The 25,072-nt window shown below is 40.1% G+C and overlaps 1 protein-coding gene and 1 long non-coding RNA gene across 2 annotated transcripts in view; one reads left to right on the top strand and one right to left on the bottom strand.

Annotated features, from left to right (window-relative positions):
- The first annotated feature begins 58 nt into the window (after positions 1–58).
- Positions 59–25,004, top strand: slc7a5 (solute carrier family 7 member 5). The gene is made up of 10 exons (XM_018704089.2): positions 59–4,015; positions 6,173–6,298; positions 17,855–17,960; positions 18,530–18,574; positions 18,689–18,812; positions 19,742–19,845; positions 19,999–20,095; positions 20,451–20,600; positions 22,488–22,665; positions 22,761–25,004. The coding sequence occupies exons 1-10, from the start codon at positions 3,442–3,444 to the stop codon at positions 22,814–22,816; spliced, it is 1,560 nt and encodes a 519-aa protein (XP_018559605.1). The 5' UTR covers positions 59–3,441; the 3' UTR covers positions 22,817–25,004.
- The window catches only part of LOC108901850 (uncharacterized), a 75,509-nt gene continuing 55,153 nt past the window's right edge, over positions 4,717–25,072 (bottom strand). Inside the window, exon 4 of the long non-coding RNA XR_007814003.1 lies at positions 4,717–4,726. This is a non-coding gene — a long non-coding RNA (uncharacterized LOC108901850). The remainder of the gene's footprint in view (positions 4,727–25,072) is intronic.

Here is a 25,072-nt window from a genome sequence, read left to right as displayed (position 1 = left end):
ACATAGTGCAATACAAAGAATTCAAACATAAATAAATAATTGTACATTTATTGTGATAAGGATAATTAGTCTGACTTGCCATTTCATTTTTACCTCATCATTCACATATGTTAATTTGAATCACTGAAATAACTGGAGATGTGAACAACCATTCCGTGATCAGGAAACAGGATATCAGCCTCCCACAGTGACTAAAAAATGTTCCTTTATGTGTTCCCATGTCTCTCAGGAGCCACTGTGCAGGTTCACAAAGACAGACACACACACTTAGATAGGCTGGGAACGATATACATGGATTAAGGCATATTTATGTCTCTTGTGGATTGACCTGAGACAAAGGTCTTACATTCTTTGGGCTTTGTGAAGAAAGACAGAAACAATATCAGGACGTACCTTTAGGGTGGATTTGGTTGACTATGTCCGCCTTGTCTGAGCACAGGAAATTGTTTGTCTATGACTGCATGTGTGCCATTGGATATGCTTCTTTCTATCAGAAGTATTATAAACACAGCTCAGAATTGTGTGTTTGTCTGCAGGGGGCTTCTACAGAGTGGTCAGACTCTTCTTGCTTATACAAAATCACCTAAGCTCTAAGACAGGCATGACATAACAGTTATTTCAGTTTTAACCATATTATGGCCTCTGGTTAGCTGTTGTTAGCTGTTGTTAGCTGTTGTTTAGTATGTGTGTGACTGTTGGTGAGTTTGTGATACTGGCTCAGAGTAAGACAGCCAGCTGCAGTTAGTGTCAGATTGCAGCCAATGTGTGTTCTGATGTGTGTCTGGATGTACTCCTAGTGCACTCTTTAAAACTCATCTGTGACACTGACTTCAGTGTCCCACATGACTACCTTTACAACACCACCAAGTCTGATCCACCAGCTCCTTGAGTCAAACTTTATAGTCTGACACTTGAGGTAGGCAGTTATACACTCAAGACCTTGCTCTGTACTCTGCTCCTTTCTCCAAAGCCTCCTTCTCTGTTGTCTATTCAAAAATTTAGGGCAGTTGATTAAGCAGCATTGAATCTGGCTGTTGTAAACAAACCCTACTGTTAACTGCTTCTTTAAATAGCATTTCCTTCTCATACATGATCACCCGAGATTCTAGACAGTACTACTGACCTACTATCAGTACTTCATTGTATTTGATAAAGAACAGTTTTTCATTGTCCATTAATACCTAACAATACCGTTTTTACAGGACGTCAACCCTGACACCCATGAGAACAAGAGTGTCTTACAGTTAACTGCTCAAAAAATATGGATTGGAAATATAAGAAAATATAGACGTTATTTCTACGTGTGATGAAAGGTCTGTTACACAACATTGATTCCTGGTCGTGGTTAAAGGTAAATGATACAACAGGGAGATGGTTTCAGGGGCCCCTGAAGACAAAACCCATACAAGATAACAGTTAGGGGAAAATACAGGAATCGCATACATTAAAAATATATATATGTACATGTATAAATTATATATATAAAATTAGACTCTCGCCATGTTTCTATTCTTGCTGCACATTTTCATTATTTGTGTTTCAATATTTGCAGAATCATTGGATTTACTGTGGATTTCCACCTACCGCTTCTGTTGAAACTTTTACTCTTGAATGTGTTTTATATTCATAGAATTCTGTATTTGGTATAAATTGCCTTAATGTGGCTGAATACATCACCTCACTGCAACAAGGTCCTGTTTTTGTTTTTTGTTTTGTTTAATCTGAGAGGCGTTTCTGTGTGGATTTTGCTTTTTGTCTTTATTTCCTCCCCCCTTGTTAAAAGACAAACAGACTGGGTGAACTGGTTACTCTAAGTTGTCATTAGGCATATTATTCTGTCTTGGCAACCTGTCCAGAGTGTATACTCTCACCCAGTGAATGCAGAAATATGCTTGGGAACTCGTGACCATGAATAGTATAGGTAACACAGGTGTATGGATTTTCCTTACTGCTTTTACCCTTGTGTGTGTTTTGTCCTTAGGAGCCATCATAGAATTGTTTTGGGAACTGTACGAATTACAAACACACTGTGTTACAAGATCTGTCTGATGAATAAGAGAGATCATGATGGGAACAAACAATAGAACCAAATTTAAATCCATCATGTTAACCAATTGAAAGCAACAGCAGGAGTCCTTTGTATGAGATTGGAGGAAATTTGAACAAGTTCAGCGGACCAGTATGAAATAAATGATCAAAGTCAAACGTGGTGCTTTGTTTAGGTCACAGCTTTGAATACATAAGCACACCAAATGTTTTTGCTATACTAGCCAGATTTGCTCCCTTAATCTTAAATGCACAAATGACAGGCCATTTGAATACAACATAACCAAATCTTAAATTTTGCCCAACTGCAGCCACTTGCAAAACATACTTACCCCATCAAGACTGGGGTTAGAGTAATGGGAACTAAATTCCCTGCTAAAAAATAATAACTGGAATTACCATAATAACAGGCTGATATTTCACTTTCAGCATCTGCATAACCACAAGAGATGCAAAGTGGCTGCTGCTCATAAAAACTTCACGTTCCTTAAATCAGTGGGTGACACTCCTATTTTCACTCAGTCACATGTTTCTAAACTCCAGTCTAAGAAAACTGGGCTATGCCATACTTTGAAGAGGATGAGCCAGATTTGTATCTTATGTCTTGTTGATACAAGATGTTCTGGATCCCCATTCCTGGAGGTGTAGACTCACTGCAGTCTGTCACTGAGATTACAACATCATTAAACCAGCCCAGCAGGTTTGGGTGGTTGGTTGAACAAAATTGACTGATCTTGTTGAGTGCTTCTTGCTCCTGTGCTATATTTCTGGTATTTCCTTTTGCAGTGGTGATGTCATGTAGAGAATACCAGCCTGAGGTCTCAAACAGTAGATTCCAAAATTTGTGAGTAGGCAGAGACAGAGGTAAGGCTGGTTTAGGTTAAGAATCATGACACAAGCCTGGTTAGGGTTGGGGATAAGGTTAGGTCCAGGTGGAAACAGGCTTTTCCACCGGAATCCACTCTTGAGGCTTGGAATCTCACGCCACACCTATGGTTATGTGGTGCCTCTAAATCAAGGGAGATGTGGGATGTCGGGATCCACCGTAGTGGAGTAGTACCGCTCTCTGCCGCTAGAGGGCGGGAAAGGACAAAAGTGACACGGGTATTAGTGAGGAGACGCCGAACTAAAGCGGGGGCTGGCCTTGACGGAGGAAAGTAGTCATGCCAATTTCTGGTTTCTTTGTACGCTGACTGAGTGGTGATAGCAGAAAGCACCCCGCTCTGACTCACTCCAACAGACGCACCGCGGATTCCTCGAGGCTGATCCCGGGCGGCATCAGACTACACGCAGTGCCCGACCGAGAGAGGAAGAACAGACCGGCGACAGGGACAGTTGGCAAAGCGGGAAGCTTTGCCCCGACTTAGAAAGAAGAAATAGGAAACTCAGTCAACGATGTCTGTGTTGAAAAAGAGAAACTCAAATTCCTTGGAGGGGGACACGCAAGTCACGCAGAGGATGCTGTCCCCTGCCAGTGACGGGCAGAAAGGGGACTCCAGCCAGGGAAGCGACGCCAAGGACCCCAGCAACGCCGTGGGAAGAGAGGGAGGGGAGGACGGAGTCGTCCTGAAGAGGACCATCACCTTGGTGAACGGCGTCGCCATCATCGTGGGCACCATTATAGGTTCGGGCATATTCGTCACACCGACCGGCGTGATGAGGGAGGCCGGCTCGGTGGGTCTGTCCCTGATAGTGTGGGCGGTGTGCGGGGTCTTCTCCACGGTAGGAGCCCTCTGCTACGCGGAACTGGGGACCACCATCACTAAGTCCGGCGGGGATTATGCCTACATCCTGGAGGTGTACGGCTCCCTGCCAGCTTTCCTCAAACTGTGGATCGAGTTGCTCATCATCCGGCCGTCCTCACAGTACATCGTCGCCTACGTTTTTGCTACCTACGTCCTCAAGCCCCTGTTCCCCGTGTGCCCGGTGCCGGAGACTGGGGCCAAGCTAGTGGCCTGCCTCTGTATCCGTGAGTATCCGAGCCGAGCCGTGCTGCTCGGGATGATGCAACTTTAGGCGTTGATGTGTTGTTGTTGTGTTGAGTTGTACCAGTTTAACATGGGGGTGGATTTCACTTCCTGTTTGTATTTGTGTTAGTCTGTCAAAATGAACACACCTGTGTGGCTCGAGTGACACATAGACAGATGAGACCACTCAGCTCACCTTCATACAGATGTCATAACTAGCCTCTGTGCCATACCGTGTGGACCACGTGCAATGCCAGTGAGATGTACTCGATATTCAAGTGCCATCCACGCGCGCAGCCTCAGAGGCAGTAGTGAAAGACGCTGCCTTATTACATCAGCTCCGGTGAAGATGAAGGATGCGTGTGTGTAAAAACAATTTATTGTATATTCATTTACTTATATTTTAATTTTCATATAATATTATTATTTTTTATTTCTTTGTTTAAATTGACTTATTAATTTAACTGAGAAACAACGACATGAAATATCGAGACGTAAAGATATTAATATTTGCACACATTTTCTGGATTTAACAAGGCAGAAAGACCCAGTACATTATGAAGTGAAATGTGTTTATATGTTGACTTCAAAAGGTGAAATCTTATTCAATTAAGAAAGCTATAATAATCCATTAATTATTTGTGTTTTAATATGAGCACTGGAGTTTCCATTATCTGGGACCACATGTTACAGGCTACTAAATTGTCACATTGCTTCAATGAGTTATATCTAAAATCGAAAAAATGTGTTCGATATTATCATGCCAAAATGTATGAGAATTTAAGTAAATCTGATGGATAAATCAGCAGTGTGTGAAATATGTATATTTCACTCAAAGCAGTCAGTTAAAGCTCAATTGTAATGCCGTTCCGTTAATGTTGGCTTCACAGTTCATCATTAGCTCAAAATATTTAATATACTTTTTAAAGCCTTAGTGTGTTTCACACACACACTCACTCATTGACTGTTTTGTATGGTGTCTTAACAAACTTCAGTCTGGATTATTAGGTGCTTTGGTCTGCGAGCACCAGTCTTTGGTTGTTGTCTTTGATCCAACATAGACTACCTCCTCTTCCCCATCTCACCTCACAGTCCATCTCTATTTGAATACATGATTACATGATGACATTATGTATGAATTATATTAATGTGTGTGTGTGTATTTGTGTGTGTGTGTACACGGTGCCAGGTAGTAACCCCAACCTAATCTTCAGATTGACTTAAGGCTAAATCCTGACCGAGACCACATGACAAGGCCTATCTGTGTGTGTGTGTGTGTGTGTGTGTATTTTATGAGGATTGCTCGCTTTAGTGTGCATGCCTGTGGTGTAAGCAGTGGAATGGTTAGGGTCACTGTGGGGCTGAGAGCCAAATCTACACACACACACACACACACACACACACACACACACACACACACACACCACACACACACACACACACACACACAGCGCACCCATGCTTACATCTATCTCCATAGGTCTATTTTGCTGTGAGCCATTGTTTCATTTGACCCCTTTTGATTGGGAATTTATGTAATTGAGATCAGTGTTTCTCTGTATGTGTTCACTTGCACACATGCCCAAGTTACATGTGCACACATATATGAATATCCCCAAGTATTAGCCAGTTGTGTGTGTGCATGTCTGTGTGAGTTTGGATGCCAGGCTCTGTTCAGCCCTCTACTGTATTTGGCCTCTATGTCTCTCTCTCTCTCTCTGTCTCTCTCTCCTTCTCTTTCTCTCACCCTCTCTTTCTTTGTCTTGGTCTCTTTCATACAGAGCCCAATTGTGCTCCGTCTCGTCCTTCTGTTGTGGCCCTGACCTGATTTAGGAGCTTTGAAGGGACCTGTTACTTTAGTTAATCACTTTTAATGGGGTCCAGGGTTAGGGGCTGCTTTAACAATGCTGAGTGTGTGTGTTTCTCTGTATTGTGGAAGGGGCAGTGTACTGCTATTGCACATGCGTGGGTAGTAGACAGGGGGATATGGTGGAGAGGATTGTTAGTGTGAATGCTGCAGTATTCACACTTCATGTCATCTTTCATGTGGTTGAAGGGTAGAAAACAGGGCAGAGGTGTTTAATAAGGAGGCCATCACTAAAAGTCTCTCTCCCATACCCTGTTTTTATTCTTTATGTTTTCCCTGTTTTTCTCTGCAGTTTTGTTGACCTTTGTGAACTGCTACAGTGTGAAGGCAGCCACCAAAGTGCAGGACTTCTTTGCTGCAGCCAAGCTTCTAGCACTCGGACTCATCATCATTATTGGCTTTGTCAAGATTGGCCAAGGTATTCTGCACAAGCACAACTACACACACACACACACACACGCACATGTGTATGTATATATGTATGTATGTATAACATACAGTACTATAGAATACAGACATGGGTACAGATGCCAGTAAAGCAACAGCTGGCTTAAAATACATCCAAGAAAACTTACAACAAACGTGCAGTTGTTTACAGAGCTCCCATGTATGTACAGTACACACCCAGGCTCCGTACTTAATGCAGGAAGTATACTATCTGTAAAGGCACAGTTTGTGCCACGTGCCTTGAAACAGGAAGTGGTTAATGTGACTGAAGCAGCTTTGTTCCATTTTGTAATCTTCCCTGTTGATGTGTACTCATCAACCACACTCACTGATGGGGAATCCTCAAATTAGATTATTACATTTTCTCACATACAGAATATCTTTCTGTTGATATGTAGGAAGTTCTGTCCATTCATTTTTTTTTGGTTTGTGTTTGTTCCTGTGCTAATGACAATACTGCTCACATATACAAAATACAATTTCTCCAAAGTCTATGAAAGAAAACAGTCCTTTAATTAAAATAATCAGGAGATTATGTGGAGGCATATTTTTTAATTTGAAGTTATTCCAATTTGTTTTGCACAGTTTTCTGGACCATATCTAATCAAATTTTGGCATTGAGATCATTCTGACCAAAGTTAATCTCAACATAGCCTGTTGTATTTGTTCCATGTGAGCAGTGAATCTGTGGAGGTAGAGTAGCTGGTAGCTTCCTGGAGTCCAGCCGAACCCTCATTAAGGTCACAGGATGTTGTGTAGCTAGAAATGAGAGGACGGCACAGAGAAAGCAGACAATAACGTTTCAGCAGAACTCAGCTACTTTCATTAGGAAATGTACTCATTAGCTACAAGACATTTGAGCAGAACAAGCAGAACTCATGTCCCATTTTCTGTGAATGATCAGACCACTGAAATTTTCCTAGAGAAGGTATATTATTTAACATCTTCTTCGTCTTAATACAAACAGGAAGTATGCCTAGGGAATCAAACCCCTGACCCTTAGAGGAAGACTGTCTTAACTAAGACATCGGGGTTCATTGATTTAATGCCATAGAAATTAGACTACTATGGTTTGCAGTCCTGAATATTGAGAGTGGCATAATACATTTCTGCTTCCCTTCCAATGATTTAAAAAACCTCTACCAGGTTACTGTAGGCTTATGCTCCACCTGCTGTCTCTGTGTGTTTGCTGCCAAGCCCTGCTGTGCTCCTATGGCTACTTCTCTTCCTGTCTGCGGGGAACCTGTCGACTGCTGTACTCCTCAATGAGACACAGAGGCAACAGGAAATCAGGGGTACACTTGGATTAGCATTTTTTCAAAGTAAATCTGTGCTCTGATGGTGAAAAAAATAGAGGGGAAACCCACTAGAAAGGAAGCCAACAAGCATGTGTGCTGAATGTGAATCAGTCATTGTGAGACACAGACCACATTTTTATATTGAATGTAATCACAAAGTAAACAGTGTTATGGATTAGTAACAGTAAGCTGACTGCAGGCTCCGTTCTGTCAGATCTTACCCAGTTGCAAAGTAATTTGTAGTATAACACTGGAGTTTAGACTGAGAGGTGGTTGTGGAGAACAGCTGACCACACCAGTAACATGTTTGTCTGTCTGTCTGGAGCCTGAACTCACCCATGACTCCTTACCCTTTGACCTCACATTCAACATTGACCCTGGTGAAATTCAGCTTTGAAATGTTGATGTTTTTTTTTCTTTTTTTTTTGACAGTCTCAGTTTAACTCAAACTGCAACACCAAACATATAGACTTGATGGTATCTATCGGAACTCAAAGCAATTTCCTGAAAACTTCTAAAATTTGATTAAAATACATGACTGTAAGCCCAACATTTACCTTGCTGCTGCTGTATTAAATGTGAAGGTATCCTCTTTATATCAAGTTTCTATCATTACAACAGAACCAACCTAGAACCATTTTAGGGGAGCTGTTTCTCCAACATGACATGCCTAAGAGATGTTATACGCACAGCCACTGGCACATGACATTTCTGAATCAACAGCAGTCCAAATCCAACTTCATATTGTGGGTGAAATGACAGACTGTCTGTTTTTGTGGAGGTCATAGATCACAGATCTGAGATCAGCTGACTGGTGGGCAAACAGGACTGGAATTGTTCTGAGCAGAAAGAGATGGAGTGGAGGGAGCAGGTTGTCAGTGTATCTGATGTGAGAGTAGGTGGGTAGGAAAGTGAGAAACCAGACTAGTTTTGTAACATATGTAGCATTATCCCAGTAAATAAACACTGAAATAAATATCACTGGAATTGACATTGATAAAGGCAGGCTGATGTTTCTGTAAAGATTGAGTGTGCTCAGGGCATTTCAGCAGGCCCTCTCCTTTCAGAGTTTCAGACAAGTAAGTCAGTTGTAGTTGTTTATCAGGAGTTTGGATCAGCTTTAAAACAAAAAGTTTGTTTCCCTGCCAGAGCAGACCTCAGACTGGCAAACAGATAAAAGAGGCAGGTAACTTTTAGGAAGGGGACACACAATTACCAAGATGTTAGACAAAAAGGCCTGTTAAAGCCAGTGGGTGGGCAGATGGGCATGTGGAGGTAATGATATAAAAAATGTAGACATTAGTACTGGACAGGTTTAGATATATTTGACTAATACTCAGCCTCACTGGCCAATATGCAGCATATTAGTGGCTGTAGAGATAGAGTTACCCACTGTGCTTCTTTTTATTCTTTTTTTATGTCTCTGAAATCTGCAGCATTGTTCCAAATCTGCACCAGCATCAGTGTCCTGTTGTTTTTTCTGTCCTCCCTCTAGTCCAGTGGATCAATTGGATTCCATTGATCTTAAGTAAATAACAAGCATAAGCTCTAACTGGTCCTCTTCTTCATTCTTTAGCAGAAGCAGCAAGTGCTCCTAGCTTTCATTCTTTTTTTTGGAACTTTTTATTTAAACATTTTAAAACATTTTATAAAACATTTCCTGACATATGATTTTGAAAATGAGTGATAAGACTGTACAGTAGAGTTCAATAAGAGTAAATAAATAATAAAATGAATATATAAATTAAAAGGGGAGAGAAGGAGGGGGGGAATTAAAATAAGAATAAATAATAAGAGTAGAAATGGATAAAATAAATAAATTAATGAAATAAAAATAAGTAATAAGACACACATACATCAATACATCATCCTACACATTCTTGTATACACATACGTTATAACACATGTATACACATATGTATAATTAGATTAAGGTAAAGAGGTATATTAATGCATGAAAATAATATATTAAAACAAGATAAGTAATAATATAGCGCATACTAGCAGACAAAAATGTACATAGTTATGATATTAACAATAGTGAAAGCACTGACAATGACAGGTAGAAGAGCAAATATCTATAGATGGTAGCTGAGCAAGATTTTCCAAAGAAGAGCCTCCACCAGCACTCCATCACATCGTCCCATCTATTGTACACCCAGGTACCTTGAAATACAAGTCCATCTTTGCATGAAAGTGTCCATTGTGAGCTGCAGACTAGCCGTCATTCACTCCATCATATATACATTTTTCAGTCTCTGGATCCATTGACCTATAGTTGGTGGTTTTACCAGTTCACAGTAATCATTTTTTTGCTACTAGTAAGAGAATCCTCAGTGCATATCATTGGTCTGTATTATATATATCTTTGGGTATGACTCCCAACAAAACAACATTGGTTCCAGAGTAACATCTATCCCCAAAATAGTATCGATTTCCTTTTTAATATCATCCCAGAATCGTTGCAGTACTGGACAGTCCCAGAGGATGTGTGTGGTGTCGCCAAAACTTCAGCATTTTTGCCAACATAGTGCCACGTTAGGGTTTTTCACCTATGAAGAGATAATAAAGGGAGTATTAAAAAAATCTGATCTTTACCTTCCAGTCAAACTCTTTCCACAGTTGACTACTTATTCCCTTATGGCAACCTGCCAATATATCCTTCCAGCTTTCATTCTTGAACTGATGTTAATCCACATACGAGTTGACTGCAAGCAGCCTGTCTAATACCTGTTTAGGTATATAGCTGGAACATGAAGTGTAATTCTGCTCATTTGTAATTCTAGTCCTTTCCTAAGTGCTATTTTACAAGTCAGTCTCTGACTTTGTATCGAGTCTAATGCCCTTCTTAAATGTTTAACACTAGTCTTTTTCATTAAAGAAAGACAAAGCTTCTAATAACTGTTTATCTGAGACGCCTTAGATTATGTAGATTTAGACAAAGACTGGGTGTGTGGATTACATCAACAAACTCACCTGACAAGCTGTTTCCACTGCAACCCCTCTGGGTGCTGCCATCGTCTCTGGCTGCTGTTTGCTAGTTAGTGTGGTAAGTCAGTGATTTATAGGTCTATGTTAGAGTACACATTCATTGTTTAACCTGCCATCTGATCAAAAAGAAAATTAAAAACAGAGGAAGAAAAATAAAATGCAGTGTGTTTCCTGGTCATTGAATTTCTGATTTAAAAAAATCATGTGGAGAGGTGTTTTCTGGACTGGGAAAGTTGGGGAATTTGTTCACTGGGTTATGTTCAGCGCTCGATTTTCAGTCTAATTGAGTCATGGCCATTAATAGAAATGATCTGAAATTTAATATCACTGTCATAGAAAGAATCCTCTGAATAATGTACAGCTTAGTATGTGATTTGTATAATTATGTAGAGATTAGGGATGGGCATTTTGATTACTTTTGAAGTTGATTAATCAAGCCAATTTACGTCGATTAATCGATTAGTTGTGACGTCATCGTTAAGACTTGCCCTCCACCCAAACCAAAATAATATGTTGTTGTGTTGAGTCATGTTTTTAGCAGTGTAGTGTACAGATGCACTAACTTTACCTCCCAAGCCTCACTCATCAACAACGCACCTCAGACTAGCGGTGTTGTCTTTAGCAGTGTGTCTCATCTGTTGCTGTGAGTCTGGAGCACAGAACCGGAAATGTTCCGGTCACCGTCCATGTAACGGCACAGTGACATAAAACTGATGTGAGAGCTGATCATGCAGCGGTTGTTATTGCTACTTTGTTGGCTTCCGTTAAGTTCTTTTTTAGAGCTCTAGCTGCCTTGTTGTACTTTGACAGCTCCACTTCTCCGACAACACTAAAAGGAAACATATCATCTGAAAGCATTTAAGTCACCAAAGCAGTTATTTGCTCCTGTCGTTTGCTGTCACAAACAGCCCCTCTCAAATTCCCGTGTCCTTGGTGTGGAGAAACATTGATTTTTTTTTATATGAAACTGCTTCATTCAGTGTTTCTACCATGAAACGTGAACACTGAAAGAGTCCTAACCTAAAAACAAGCTGAGCATCTCAAAACAGCCTGAGCTAACATTAGCAACAGCCCGTTTAATAGCCCGCTTCTCTTCTTATTGCCGACGTCTGTTCTAGTGTTTTGCTTGCACCACACACAGAGAAGATGCGCACTTGGGCAGAAACAGAAACATGAACATTAATCTCTATGTAAGTAAAACATAAATCTCCTCCCTCCTCCGCACAAATAAAAGTTAGTCAAATAAAAATTAGTCGATTGTTAAAAATATGCATCATCATCATCATCGGTTATTCATGCACATCCCTAGTAGAGATGTACACTAGCTGCCTAGATGTTATGGTGATGTATAAAGATAAACCAAACTGACAACACCAACACTCTGTTCATCCTGACCCATCTTAAACTAGTACATATTTGACACACTACCCATGCTCAGAGCTGGTGTTTTACCTACTGTATTCACCTTGTGGGTGTGTGTGTGTGTGTGTGTATTTTTGCGTGCTCATGGAGCTTTGTGTTCATAAGGTCAGTGTGCTGGTGTCTCAGATTAGAGACCAGTGTAATCTGATTAGCTCTGACACCTGCCTACACACTTTGCAAGTAAAACACTCACAGAGACTGATCTCTGAGCAGCCTAAACTCACATTGATTTACTTTATTTCATCTTGTCATATTCCATCTTTTAGCATCTTATTCTCTATCAAACAGTTTATTTAATACAAAAAACAACCCACACATTTACAGTTACACACCAAGATTTTCTGAGCTCATGTAAATGTCAATGGTTGACATCTTGAGTCACACACCAGCACAGCTCTCTCTGAGGTGTTCATGTATAAAAGGTGTGTGTTTGTGCAGTGGGAGGGGTCCAACTCAACCAACTCAGGCATTGTCAATATACTACTTAGCCAACACTGTTTTTTCTACCCCCTTTCTTCCACTGGGAAAAACTCCATTCATCTCAGTTTTAACAGACAGGCCTAATCCATTTAATCCCCTTGAATTACCTGGTCTTCTGTCTCTTTAATTTAAATGTAAACTCAGTCACTGCCAATTATGTGCTTAAATAGCCTAAAATTTTATGTGGGGACTGAGCACATAAAGCATGTTTGAGTAATTGTCATTGTGGAATTCACAAAAAATAAAAACATTACAGGAAATCCAAGGGGAACATTTTAAGTTTTTAGACATTATTTAGAAGAATAATTCAACATTTTGGGAAATACACATATTTCTCTGTCCAAAGCAATACATCCACCAACTTGCTATTTAACACAGTGTGTCTTGTGAGCTCAATTTGTACACAACAGAAATACAGTAGTTACAACAGGTGTCTTACTCTAAAACCATGCATTGTTTTTTTACATTTGTTCTTTACAAGTGCTAAACTAAGCTAATCTACACCCCCCCGATCTTTCCATACTTAGTCCAGTCTGGATGATACTTTCAAACAGTGGGAACTCTTGGGCCTTACCACGTGCAAAGATTTTCTCATAAATAAGGTTTTTCACAGCTTTACTGAATTGGCAAATAAATTCAAAATTCCTAAATCTAGTTTTTTCATATATCTTCAGAGTCGTCATTTCATTCTGATGCACATCCCATCTTTTCCTCGATTGTCTGAATCTTCACATTTACAAGATATATTGCAGACCCGCTAACCTTGAGAGGTCAAATTTCTAAAATATACAGTTTAATTATGTCATTCAATAATGTATCTACAGATGGCATCAAAACAAAATGCTGATGATGCAGATGCTGTATGGGACAGAGCTTTGAGCTGGGTGACTGGAACATCAACTTGTGCACGACTGAACTAGACTCAGTTTAAAGTTCTTCACCGTATGCACTATAGTATGGTTAAAATAGCCAAAATATACTGTAATACAAGTGATATGTGTGACCGCTGTAGGCTGGACTGGGCAGACCTATCTCACATGATTTGGTCGTGCTCTAAACTAAGACAGTTCTGGACGTCAGTGTTTGGGATCCTAAATGAAGCCTTTGATTTAGATTGACAACCTAGTCTCATAATAGCCGTATTTGGAGTCCAAGGGAATGGTGACTTTCTAATGCCTAATAGAAAAGGCATTTATCACCCCCCCTTTTCTTGGCAAGAGGGTTTGTTGTAGGTGGGATGGAGGTTATAAGTACAGTGACTTCAGAGAATGTAATACTATATTGTATATTGCACTTTCTTTAAAACAATAAAAATACATGTAAAAAAAGGTATATGATTTGAATAGGAGGGTATTGTATCAAACCAAGGAAGAGTTAGTAAATAGTCATTGTACTTTTTAATGCAAAAATGCCTAAATCCTTTTAGTTCCTATTATTAAAGCAGGCCTAATTTCAACCCAGTAACCACAGGTAGGAACTCTGGCTGTCTTTCATTCAGTCTTTAGTGGTATGCGTGTACCTTGAGTGTGTGTGTTCTGCAGTGTGCATACATATTTCATCCTGTGTGTGTGTGAGTTTGTGTGTATCTCACTTTCACTGCCTGGCACTGGTATCATGTGACTGGCTGATTACAGCTTGGAGTGTTTCTTGACTAGTGCGGTGGAAGGTAATGGAGGAGTAACAGAGGAAGGAATGAAGCTGTAAAATGCTGAATGAAAAAGTGAAACACAGCAGGAGAAAAGGATGAAAGCTTATTATTTTTGTGTTTGTCTCTTTTTAGAATAGTACTTATCTCATAAAATAAAGGCTGAGCAGGGTTGAAGAAGGAAAGATAAGAGCAGGACTCTGTGATGATTCAGACTCTACCACCATGAATAGCTGTAAAGGTTAGGAACCCATCAGCTGTTACACTGGGTTCAAGCCTCACAGAAGATGTGAGGTGGCCCGAGGGTTTGTAGGCAGGTGCTCCTGAGCAGTAGTTGTGTGTATCTTTGTGTAAAGATGGGCAAGACCTGGGGAGTATGATGGTCACATGAGTTCATTGTGTATGTGTGGCCTCAGCTGGTTTAACAAAACAACAACAAAAAAACGCCTTCATTATACAGATGTATATACAGTACAGTATATATACTCATATAGTAAGGTATATTTTGTTTGAATGAAATAAATCATTATGGTTGACGCAGAAACCTCACAATGAATTTGGTTGCAAGAGGATCAGTACTCCTATAGATGTTTGAGAGTTAAAAAAAGCAGATAACAATATAGGCCAATGTATATTTATTCAATACACAGATCACATAAAACAAACAAACAAAAAAACGTTTGAATGAGGATCCTTTAAAAATTCAATTCAATTCAATTCAGTTTTATTTATATAGCGCCATATCACAACAACAGTCATCTCAAGGCACTTTTCATATAGAGCAGGTCTAACGAGAGAAGAACATAGCATAACACGGGTTCCAATAAAATGTAAGGTGATGCCAGTAATAATAATAAATTAATAAAATAATAATAATAATAATAAAATTGATCATGTAGGAATTGTGACCAGGATATGTTGCACTGAGTGGGGCAATTTGCAGTTGAGAAATTAACAGTGCTGTCTGGTGGACAAACAATACTTGTGACATTGTTCTAAATGACTGCAAACATATTGGCTCCTGTAATTTCTTGTTCTCAATATGCTGTATCTACAATAAGTGAATATCAGCCTATATGGAATTTATTTATTTATAATTTAGCAGTTGGACATTAATACTGTGTCGGTTGTAATGTTGTACTACATATGTCTTGTATTTAGCAGTGGTGGGCTGTCAGGGCCAGCAGGCCTAAACACTGAATCATATTTTTATATATGTTTTTCCCATTTCCCATTAATACTTTATGTATTAAGTTGTTCCTCACAGTCTATGCTCTTCATCTCACAGCTTTTCTCTTGGTTGCACTGCTTCCATCACAGTCTGTTTATGTTGGAGCTTCTATCCAATCAGATTTCAGCCCTGTGTTGTAAAGTTAACAGAAATCTGCCTTGGGGCCTTCAAAGTCAACAGCGCAGGCCCCAGATTGTTTAAAATAAATGGCAATGAAACCGTTGCCTCGTGGATCCTTTAAACATTCAAATTTCAAGTTAGCGAGGCCTGGGCCATCTAGCAGGCCTTCGCTAATGCAACATTTTCATGTCATTTGATTGGATGGTCAGAGAGCGTACTGGTAAGGGCTAGCAAGCCGCATCTATAGCTACTAGTGCAAGCTAAAACACATTAGTATAGATTTAATAGCTGTTTTTTCTATTCACAATGGCTGAAGGAGGATGAAGAGTTCAATGACTCTGTTGTAGAGGTTATCTGTGCTTCTCAGTTCCTTTTCTATCTATGGAGGCTAATGCTGAAAGTCGGGTCTGCTCAGTTGTATTTCTCAAGTTTTAATTCACTTTAGGGCTGAGAATGTCCTCTTGACAGAAGCAGTTTATTTATTTATTTATATTTTTAGTTATTTTGATTTGTCTACAAATAATCAGCAGTTTCAGTGAATAAAATGGATTTTACCTATATTTTATTGTTTACGTCTTTGTCATTTTATTATTAGTTAACATTGATGCTTCTGCTGGAGATGATGTGTGTGGCACAGCTGTGGCTGCAGTGTTTGGAGGCCTAAAGAATTGTGTTAATTGGGATTGTATAGCATTGCTTTAGTTATGCCGTTTATTCTGATTACATGACATGCCTGTCTGTGATGCAAAGTTCTGTTATACTGTGTTTCTGTATATTGCTGATGGTTTCTATAACTGTGACATTATAATGATGGTTTTAAGAGGTGGGTTAATTCAGGTAGGACACCAGTGAAGGCCCAGGTGTGAAATGCACTGCCCGCCACTGGTATTTAGAATAATATTTTGCCTTGTAAACCTTTTTACTTGTTGATAGGTTAAGAGTAAACAATTGCACTTTGTAAAAACATTGCCATTGGCTGACACCTGACAACCCACAATAGTCTTATAAAATACCTTTTCATCATTTAAAAAATATTATCTTAAATAATATATTTTTTTAAACATTGGAAAAGCTCATTTGTTTTAACCCACCTGATGGAAACTTTTGGGTGCTGGCATGAGCAGTGGTAGAAGAAGTTTTCAGATTCTTTTTACTTTACTTGTTACTGTTACATAGCAATACCATACTGTAGAAATACTATGTTACAAGTAAGTAAGTCAATTCACAATTTTAAATCACAGAAAGTAAAAAATAGCAACAGTAACAACTTATTCTGCAGCAAAATGACCCCTATCAAAGATATTAACCATATTATGTTAGTCTATCAGATTATCATTACAGATGCCAAGATAAAAATCATTTTTAACTACTGTAGATACTGTTGGCCAGCAACTACAGCTGTCAAAAATGTAGGGGAGTACAGTAAAGTGAAATGTAGTGGAGGAGTAAAATGGAAAATACTGAAGTTACTTAGTTAACTTCTACTACTGGGATGAACATGTTGAAACAACTCTAAGGAACCTCTGGTATAGTTGTATGCTTTGAAACAGTTCCACCAAGACCTAGAGACCCCCAGCATAGATCCCCTGTCAGGCTGGTATGTAGAGCAGTGCTGTCCAGGTGGGGCAGCGGGTTCTCAGGACTCTGTTGTCACACGTCTGTCTCTCTGATTGGGTAGAGCATAACGTGAGCTGGTCAGACAAGACAGACAGGGCAGTAATCACGCATTTCCCACACTGCATAGTGGCTTAGGGCTAACCCTCCCAGTACCAACACTGCCTAGGGCTGTTGGTTTAGCAACCGTCGCTGTGTCTGAGAATGTGTGTGCATGTTGTGGGGAGTAGGTCTATCAGGAATGTGGCACAAATCAGCAGAAACCTGGAGGGTCAGACGAGGGGCTGTGAGCAAACGATGTAAATCCTCAAAATGAGCCCCCCCCCACGTTCAACCACCAGTGCCCTACCCTTGAGCAAGGCAATATACCACTGATTTTTCTCTGTCTGTCACTCTTTTTTTGCAGCACTTTCAGAGTCATGCCACAGTCTGGGTCACTTATTGACTGTCCGAGTCTGTCTTAACTCCATTAAATTCTGAAGTCCTTCACTGATCCACATACCGAGACAGATTTAAGCTGACTATTCCCCAACCCCAAAGGCCTTTTGGGGTATGTTAGCATGTGTTGGGTAAATACAGTTCATTGTTTCATTTGTTGTTCCACATCGCAGGATCCCCACAGTGGCACATAAATTTGCCTCCTGAGCATTAATGCAGACAGAGGGATTTGAGCGTTTTTTGTCTTAAAACCAAGTCTTTCTCCCTTTCTCTCCTTGTCGTCTCCAGGTGACACAGAGGGACTTCTTCCAGAGAATTCCTTCACGGGGTCCAAATATGAGTTCGGAAACATTGGCCTGGCGCTGTACAGCGGTCTGTTTGCCTACGGTGGTTGGTGAGTTAACACACCAAACGACTTGTGTGATCAGGTTGCATGCCACTGTGCTGCCCATTCAATATCCAATTTCCCATTTAGACTCAGGCAAATGAAAATGTTAATCTGCTGACTTGCCTCATTCTGTAACTTCTTAGTGACCCCTCATGGTGGAAGGATGGAAATAAACATATGTAAACATGGATGATATTCCACCTACTTCCTATTTGCTGGGTGATGAAATGGATTGCAATTAACTTGTGAATTTACTCTCTGGGGATCAGTAATGTCTTTTCTTTTCACTTTAAACATTTGAGAATTGCTTTCTCGGTCTAAATAGAGAAGAAATCTCAAGTTGAAAAGGAGCTCTCACCTTCCTCTCCAAACTTCCACTCTCACAGATTTTAATGATGGGTTTGAGAAATGCACAGTGATACTGCACGTCACTGATAATGTACAGTCTGCCTTGTTTTTTTGTGGTATAATCAGTGACATATTTTTACAGTTAGACAAATACACAACAGTTGTACAATATACATCTGCTTTACTATGTAACTGAACTGTGTTTGATCTGCTCCTTCTGCTTCCAGGAACTACTTGAATTTTGTTACTGAGGAAATGATAGAGCCCTACAAGTGAGTATTAATGACTGACTTGCATCAGTACTTCAAACAGAAGTAGACTTTTTAGAGCAGTGACTGATAATGAATAGTTGTAATCAGCGTTATAACTCAAACTCTATTCCTCAGGAACCTTCCCCGAGCCATCATCATCTCTCTGCCCATTGTGACAGCAGTATATGTCCTGACCAACCTGGCATATTTCACCACACTCTCCCCAGATCAGATGCTCTTCTCAAAGGCTGTGGCTGTGGTGAGTGCTTCAGCTGTTTTCTTTGTATAAAAAATATTTAGTATTATTTACTCACTTTTTGAGTTGAAAACACACCCCAAAAATCCTAAATGTGTTTTGGTACATCACTGATCAATTGCCTAAATGGTAGCTCTTTGGCTTCCCTCTGGACATACTATGTGTATATTATTCCATAACACTGAGAGTTCGGTCATATCAGCATTTAAATAAGCTATTCAGATGTTTTGCAATCGCTACATTGTGTATGCCAGTGTTAGCATTAACAGCTGTTTACTTACCAGTCTACAAGAAACTGGTGAGTAAATCAGCAACTTCATTCCCTTACTCACCAAGAATTGTCTCCGGCAGTGGAAAACAATGGCAATAGGCTCCTAGTTCTATAATCTCTCCTCAGCTACTCAAGTTTGTATGCTAACCAGCTAGCCCCAGCCCAGCTAGCTCTTTCCAATAGTGGCGCACTGTAGTGTCCAGACTGCCCTGAAGAAATAGCACTGCTCAGAGGGTGTATGCTGACCTCTTGTAATGCAATGTAAATGTAATGATGGCTGAAGCTCGACCATCACCACCACCCACTCTTTGTGCAGCAGCAGAGAAAACGTACAAAATATCTATTAAATTCAGTGCAATTACTACAACTGGGATTCGTTGAGGAGCAAAGTAAATCTGAATGAGTTTTTATTGACTCAACTGAAGTGAAGGTCACTGACCCACAGCAAACTTTAATGTGCAGACCTGAGGGAATGGAGAGCCAGCCAAAATGAAAGAAGCTATTGTAACTTACTACACCATCCACTTTACTGAACATCAACAAAAAGAGGAATGATTTGCAGATTGTTTTGAGAAAAGAATAATTAAAAATAAATTGTTTTAATAAAGTAATATGTTAATAAACTGAACTTAATTCAACCTGCATATGTGGTGTCCTGCAGGATTTTGGTAACTATCACTTGGGTCCAATGGCATGGATCATCCCAGTGTTCGTTGGTCTGTCCTGCTTTGGTTCAGTCAACGGCTCTCTGTTCACATCTTCCAGGTAATATGTACATACAAACACAGCATATGAGAAACATACTTAGAAATACTTGTTGGCTATCTTACCAAGTTTTAGACCTTCTCATGTGTGTTAACGCATTAATTAGAATGATATATCTGTTGGCACTCACCCATGTCTTTCCTTCCCACTCAGGTTATTCTTTGTGGGTTCCCGGGAGGGTCACCTGCCTAGTCTCCTGTCAATGATCCACCCCACTCTGCTGACCCCACTGCCCTCACTTATATTCACTGTATGTATTCTTATCTTATAACTACTGTACACAATACCACAGGAAGTTGTATTATAGAATAGAATAGAATAGAATAAATCTCTTTCGAGTCTAAACACATAAATGGCTACTTTAAAAACTTGGTGTGTTGTTACTATTGTAAACTAAGAGCACCTTGGCAGAACAAGGAAAGCAATGCCACACACAGAATCAAAGATGGAGACAGTGTTACCTGACATACCTGATATTGTTGATGACAAATAAGTCATCACAGTTTAAATTTGGGGTGTGTTTATATAGCCATGGCTTGATCAGAAATATAACTGGTTGTTTCCTTTCATTGCACAACTAACTGCCTCTCTCTCACTGTTTCCAGTGTGTGATGACACTGCTCTATGCCTTCTCCAACAACATCTTCTCCGTCATAAACTTCTTCAGTTTCTTCAACTGGCTCTGCATCGCCATGGCAATTGTTGGGATGATGTGGCTCCGTTATAAGAAGCCCGAGTTGGAGCGACCCATCAAGGTTAGAGAAACATAATCCAGCCAGTCAATCAGAATACAAGAGGCTGAAAAATGCCCAGAATTTTCAGCAGAGTATCAGTTCAAACCGATGTCAACCAATATAAAAATTGATCATGGAAGGACATGGACAGAGACGAGCAGACGTTAAAGTTTCACTTGGTCTTTGTTACCACTGACTCCCACACAAGTTAGCTTTGGCAGCAGGAAATGTTTCGTCTTTGTCTCATGCAAACAACAAAGATCCATTCAGTAGAGCTCAGATGAATAGAGACTGATCGCAGATTAAAAGACAGAAGAGAAGCTGTATGCTTGTCAGCTGGTGTTGAGACCTGCTGGTAGTAGTGTGTGCACAAGAGGAAAAGCGTAGTGTCTTCTGACTAGACCACTTGCTGCCTGCCTGGACTCCTGAACACACAGAGGACCATTGTGCCACTGTTGCACTTTGTTGGCATGAGAGGGTGTGAGTTTTTTGTGCGTAATGCTGTGTGTTCATCCCTTATTTGAGCTGAATGGCAGCCCTGATTTTACTCCTCCACCCGCTGGCGTGGCCTAGTGTATTAGACAAGAGGCAGAGTCTGTCAGGGCAGTGGAGTAAAAGAGGAATATAGATCTCTTAGCCCAGTCATGTGTGTGTGTGTGTGTGTGTGTGTGTGTGTGGTGTGTGTGTGTGTGTGTCTGTCTGTCTGTCTGTCTGTCTGTCTGTGTGAGAGAGCGGTGGGACAGTAGTGGCACTGTCTCACTGCTGACCTCTATCTCATTCTTTTTACTCTCCCTCTCTATTTCTTTCTGCTTTCTTTGTCTGTCACATTCCTGCTGTTCAACAGATTTAGAGCAAAGTTGCCAGAGAATTGTACCATCATTAAGTTTACTAATTAATGTTTTTTAGTTATGAGATACTGAACATCAGTAACCTGGTGGTTTAATGACACCTTCAGTATTCATCCAGTCTACATGGCCAAAAGTATGTGGATACCTGAACATTGCATAAGTGATCGCTGAACATCTCAACCACTGAAATGAATTTGCTGCAATAACAGCCTTCACTCTTCTGGGAAGAGTTTCCACCAGAATGCTTAATCTGGCTGCAGGGATTTGCTCCCATTCAGGCACTAGAGAATTAGTGAGGTTGGCTACTAATTTTGGCAAATAAAGTCCGTCTCTTAGTTGGCCAGTTCCAGGTCATCTTAAAGATGCTGAATGGGGTTGTGGTCAGTGCTTTGTGCAGGCCAGTCAAGTTCTTCCACACCAAACTGGGGAAAATTAGTTTTTGTTTTCTTTAACTTTAGGGCCTGGCTTTGTGTGTGGGGACATCGCCAGGATTTCAGAAAGGGGCTTTTAATAAATCCATGCCACATAGTGCACAAAAGTAAATGGACACAGTGCTTAAAGCAGTTGTAATAAATATTCTTAAAATAATATTTATCAAATGACAATGTGAAACGTTAAACATGAATTACATACTTATTTACATCCTTAAATAGTTTTTTTTAAAGAGGCTTGGGTCAGCCTATAGGACTCTCTGTGGTGCTCCATGGAAAATAAAACTGTGCTCCAAAGGAGAAGAAGACAGAACATTAGGACATTCATTTCAGTAATGATGCTAATTTATTTAGAGAGGGAAATAAATGTACAGTTGATATGATGGACAGCTGCAACTTTAAAAACAACACCCTCTTTGTGATTTTATGGAGGGTTATGTGTCAGGACGTCACTGTCCTTAGCCAAGAAATAGTCAGTGTTATCTGTCCTCTCATTTAACCTTTGGCAAGAACGTGATAAAGTTTATTTTCCAAAATGTTGAACTGTTCTTTTAAGTGAGGGGAGCTGTGGAAGTCCATTATCAATCTTTTAGATTTTCTTTGAAGACCCTTGTGTCTTCTGCCTGCAGGTGAATATTCTGCTGCCAGTGAGTTTTGTGCTGGCCTGCCTCTTCCTCATCATCGTCTCCTTCTGGAAAACTCCAGAGGAGTGTGCCATCGGCTTTGGCATCATCGGTACCGGAGTGCCTGTCTACTTCTTGGGCGTGTGGTGGAAGACCAAACCCAAGTGGCTGCTGAATGGAATCTGTGAGTATAACATTAATTTCTTGACATTTTTGAGTCGCTGGAACAGTAATTTCACCAGACATCGTGGATAAATGTCACTTGTGTGTGTTCTGCAGTTTCGACCACAGCCTTCTGTCAGAAGATGATGGAGGTGGTGCCTCAGCAGTGTTAAAAGTTCAGTCAGTGGCCAATCAGATTGCACCAACAAGGATTTCTGGGCTCTGACATCACAGCTGATGAAGCTTGACCTCTGTTGGCCCTTTCATCCCAGTCTCTCCCTCTCTTTATCTCTCTTTCTCACACACACCCTGTCTGCAGGGTTCTGATAAGGACCTAATGAGAACAGACACATGCAGGTGTTTTAAGCTTCTGTGTCTTTGTGGTCTTCAACTAATTTTCTTTTGCTTCTTATGTTACTGACATATTTGGGTTGTTATGTTTAGTATGGACTGTTTTTAGTCACTAACTATCCCTGTAGGCTGGAATGCATTGTTGTTGTTTTTTTTACAATGCATTTGAAAGAATAGTTTTTATTTTACTGTTATTTTTGTGAATAAGTTCCTCTTTCCTCATTCTCGGGAAAAGCTAGCTGTGGCATGTGTGGCAAATGATGAACTGTTGGCAATGACAGTGGTTGTTGCTTGTGATGGCATTCACCTGCAAACAGCTGTAAAGAGTGCTCTCTTAAGTCTAAGACAAGCAACAAGGAGCTTTTTTAAAATCCTGAAAGCATCCACTTTTAATCTCCTGGACCCAAGTTTTGCTTTCAAGTAGAAGTTGAAATTGTTGCTTAGCAAGATTAGTGTTCTCAGATATTCATGAAGCTTTTCCTTGGAAACATTTGGTCCTGCAGTCATTACAATTCTGTAGTACTTTTAGTAAAAAATCTTGTGTTAGTCAATACATTGCACTCCCCTAACATGAAATTCTGTTTTCTTGACATGGAGTACTACTCAGCCAACCCAACTTCGTGTAGGGGTGTGTTTCTGAATCACTGGAGGACCCATTTAAGCTCACTGCTCACTTGTCTTGTTCTACTGAAAATGTTTAAACTCTGAATCCCTTGGAGCTTAGTTAAAGTTTTCCGTTAAGTTATGTTTTTGCTCACAGCGCACTTGCCTTACAGACTGGCCGTGGTGTTAAACATGAGCATACTATGAGCAGCCTACTGATGTCACCTCACAGGATTTCGGGGTATTGGAGTTTAATTGCTCTTGAATTTGCATTGGATTTTTAAATCATCATGTAATCATATTTACAGAGGTGCATATACCTGTTTGGACAAGTTGTATTATGAAAAGTGGGTCAAAATTGACCTTTTTTTCTCCTGCTGTTGACTGTTGGGTCACTGATCTCACTGTTAGGGATCAATACCTCAGTGTACTGAGCCCAGCTCCCAGAGCACTATCAACACTCCATCACACAGAGTATTCAAGAGACAATGTTTCAGATCACATACTGTAATAAAGCCATGTAACTGTAACACACACCATGTCAGGTTAGAGCAGACTGATAGAAAGAAACATGATGCTCTTCTTTTTTTTTTTCTTTAGATTTTTGGATGTGTGTGTGTCTGTGGATATTTGAATGAATGTTTGTTTGTGTGTATGTGTGTGTGTGGTTGTTGAGGTGGGAGGGGGTTCCCACATTGGGGGTTCAGTCAGTTTCTTATGTTATCCTCTTGGACACAGAGATGAACCATAACTTCCTCTGAACTAACAAGCAGTTGTGACATTTACATGTAAACGTTTCACTGTTCAACACATAGATGTTCTGTTACATTCTCTGTTACAGTTTGATGTGTGCGTGTGTGTTTAGGGATCCTTAATGTGGAGGAGGTGGGAGGGGTGAACAAGCAGCAAGACAACCACATTCTTCAGTGGATGGAGAGAAATGTTGGAGAGGAAATAGGAAAGAGGGGATTTGTTTTTCATTTGTTTTTCTTTTTTGGGGTGGGTGGGTTGTTGAAGTACAGAAGGAGCACATTTTCAGATCACAATATGTGACAGTTACAAAAAAAGTTAGTGCTATATTATTAACGTCGAACCTCCTCCTGCAGCGGACCAAAAGTACAGTACATGGCAGCATTGTTTCCGTAAAGACAGTCCCTCAATAGAGGTGTACGGCTGTTACCATGGAGACAGGATGCAGGAGGGGTTAATGTGTATGTTTTAGAGGTAGAACCTTTCTAACACTCCAGCCATCGCACGAAGCTGATGGGAAACTAACCTGAATAGGATTGTAGAAAGTTTATTTATTTATTTTTTAGGAAACTTTGTTGTTTATTGTTTAGTCCCTCTAATTTGTTTACAGGGCATTTTTTGAAAAGTGCTTTACAAATAAATCTTGAGTTTTTTTGATTCTTGTGTTCTGTTATGATTTTGGTCATTTTTGCCTCATCTGTTCCCCACAGTCTCCTATTTTATAT

Source organism: Lates calcarifer, linkage group LG10, assembly GCF_001640805.2.
Source record: "Lates calcarifer isolate ASB-BC8 linkage group LG10, TLL_Latcal_v3, whole genome shotgun sequence".
Classification (NCBI taxonomy): domain Eukaryota; kingdom Metazoa; phylum Chordata; class Actinopteri; family Centropomidae; genus Lates; species Lates calcarifer.
This window is presented reverse-complemented; position numbering and strand designations above follow the sequence as displayed.

Excerpts from the sequence above, each read along its gene's own strand:
- slc7a5 (XM_018704089.2), top strand. The coding sequence starts at position 3,442 with ATGTCTGTGTTGAAAAAGAGAAACTCAAATTCCTTGGAGGGGGACACG. Across the intron at positions 18,813-19,741 it reads TCTCAAAGGCTGTGGCTGTG|GATTTTGGTAACTATCACTT; the intron begins GTGAGTGCTTCA and ends GGTGTCCTGCAG. Across the intron at positions 20,601-22,487 it reads AGTTGGAGCGACCCATCAAG|GTGAATATTCTGCTGCCAGT; the intron begins GTTAGAGAAACA and ends TTCTGCCTGCAG.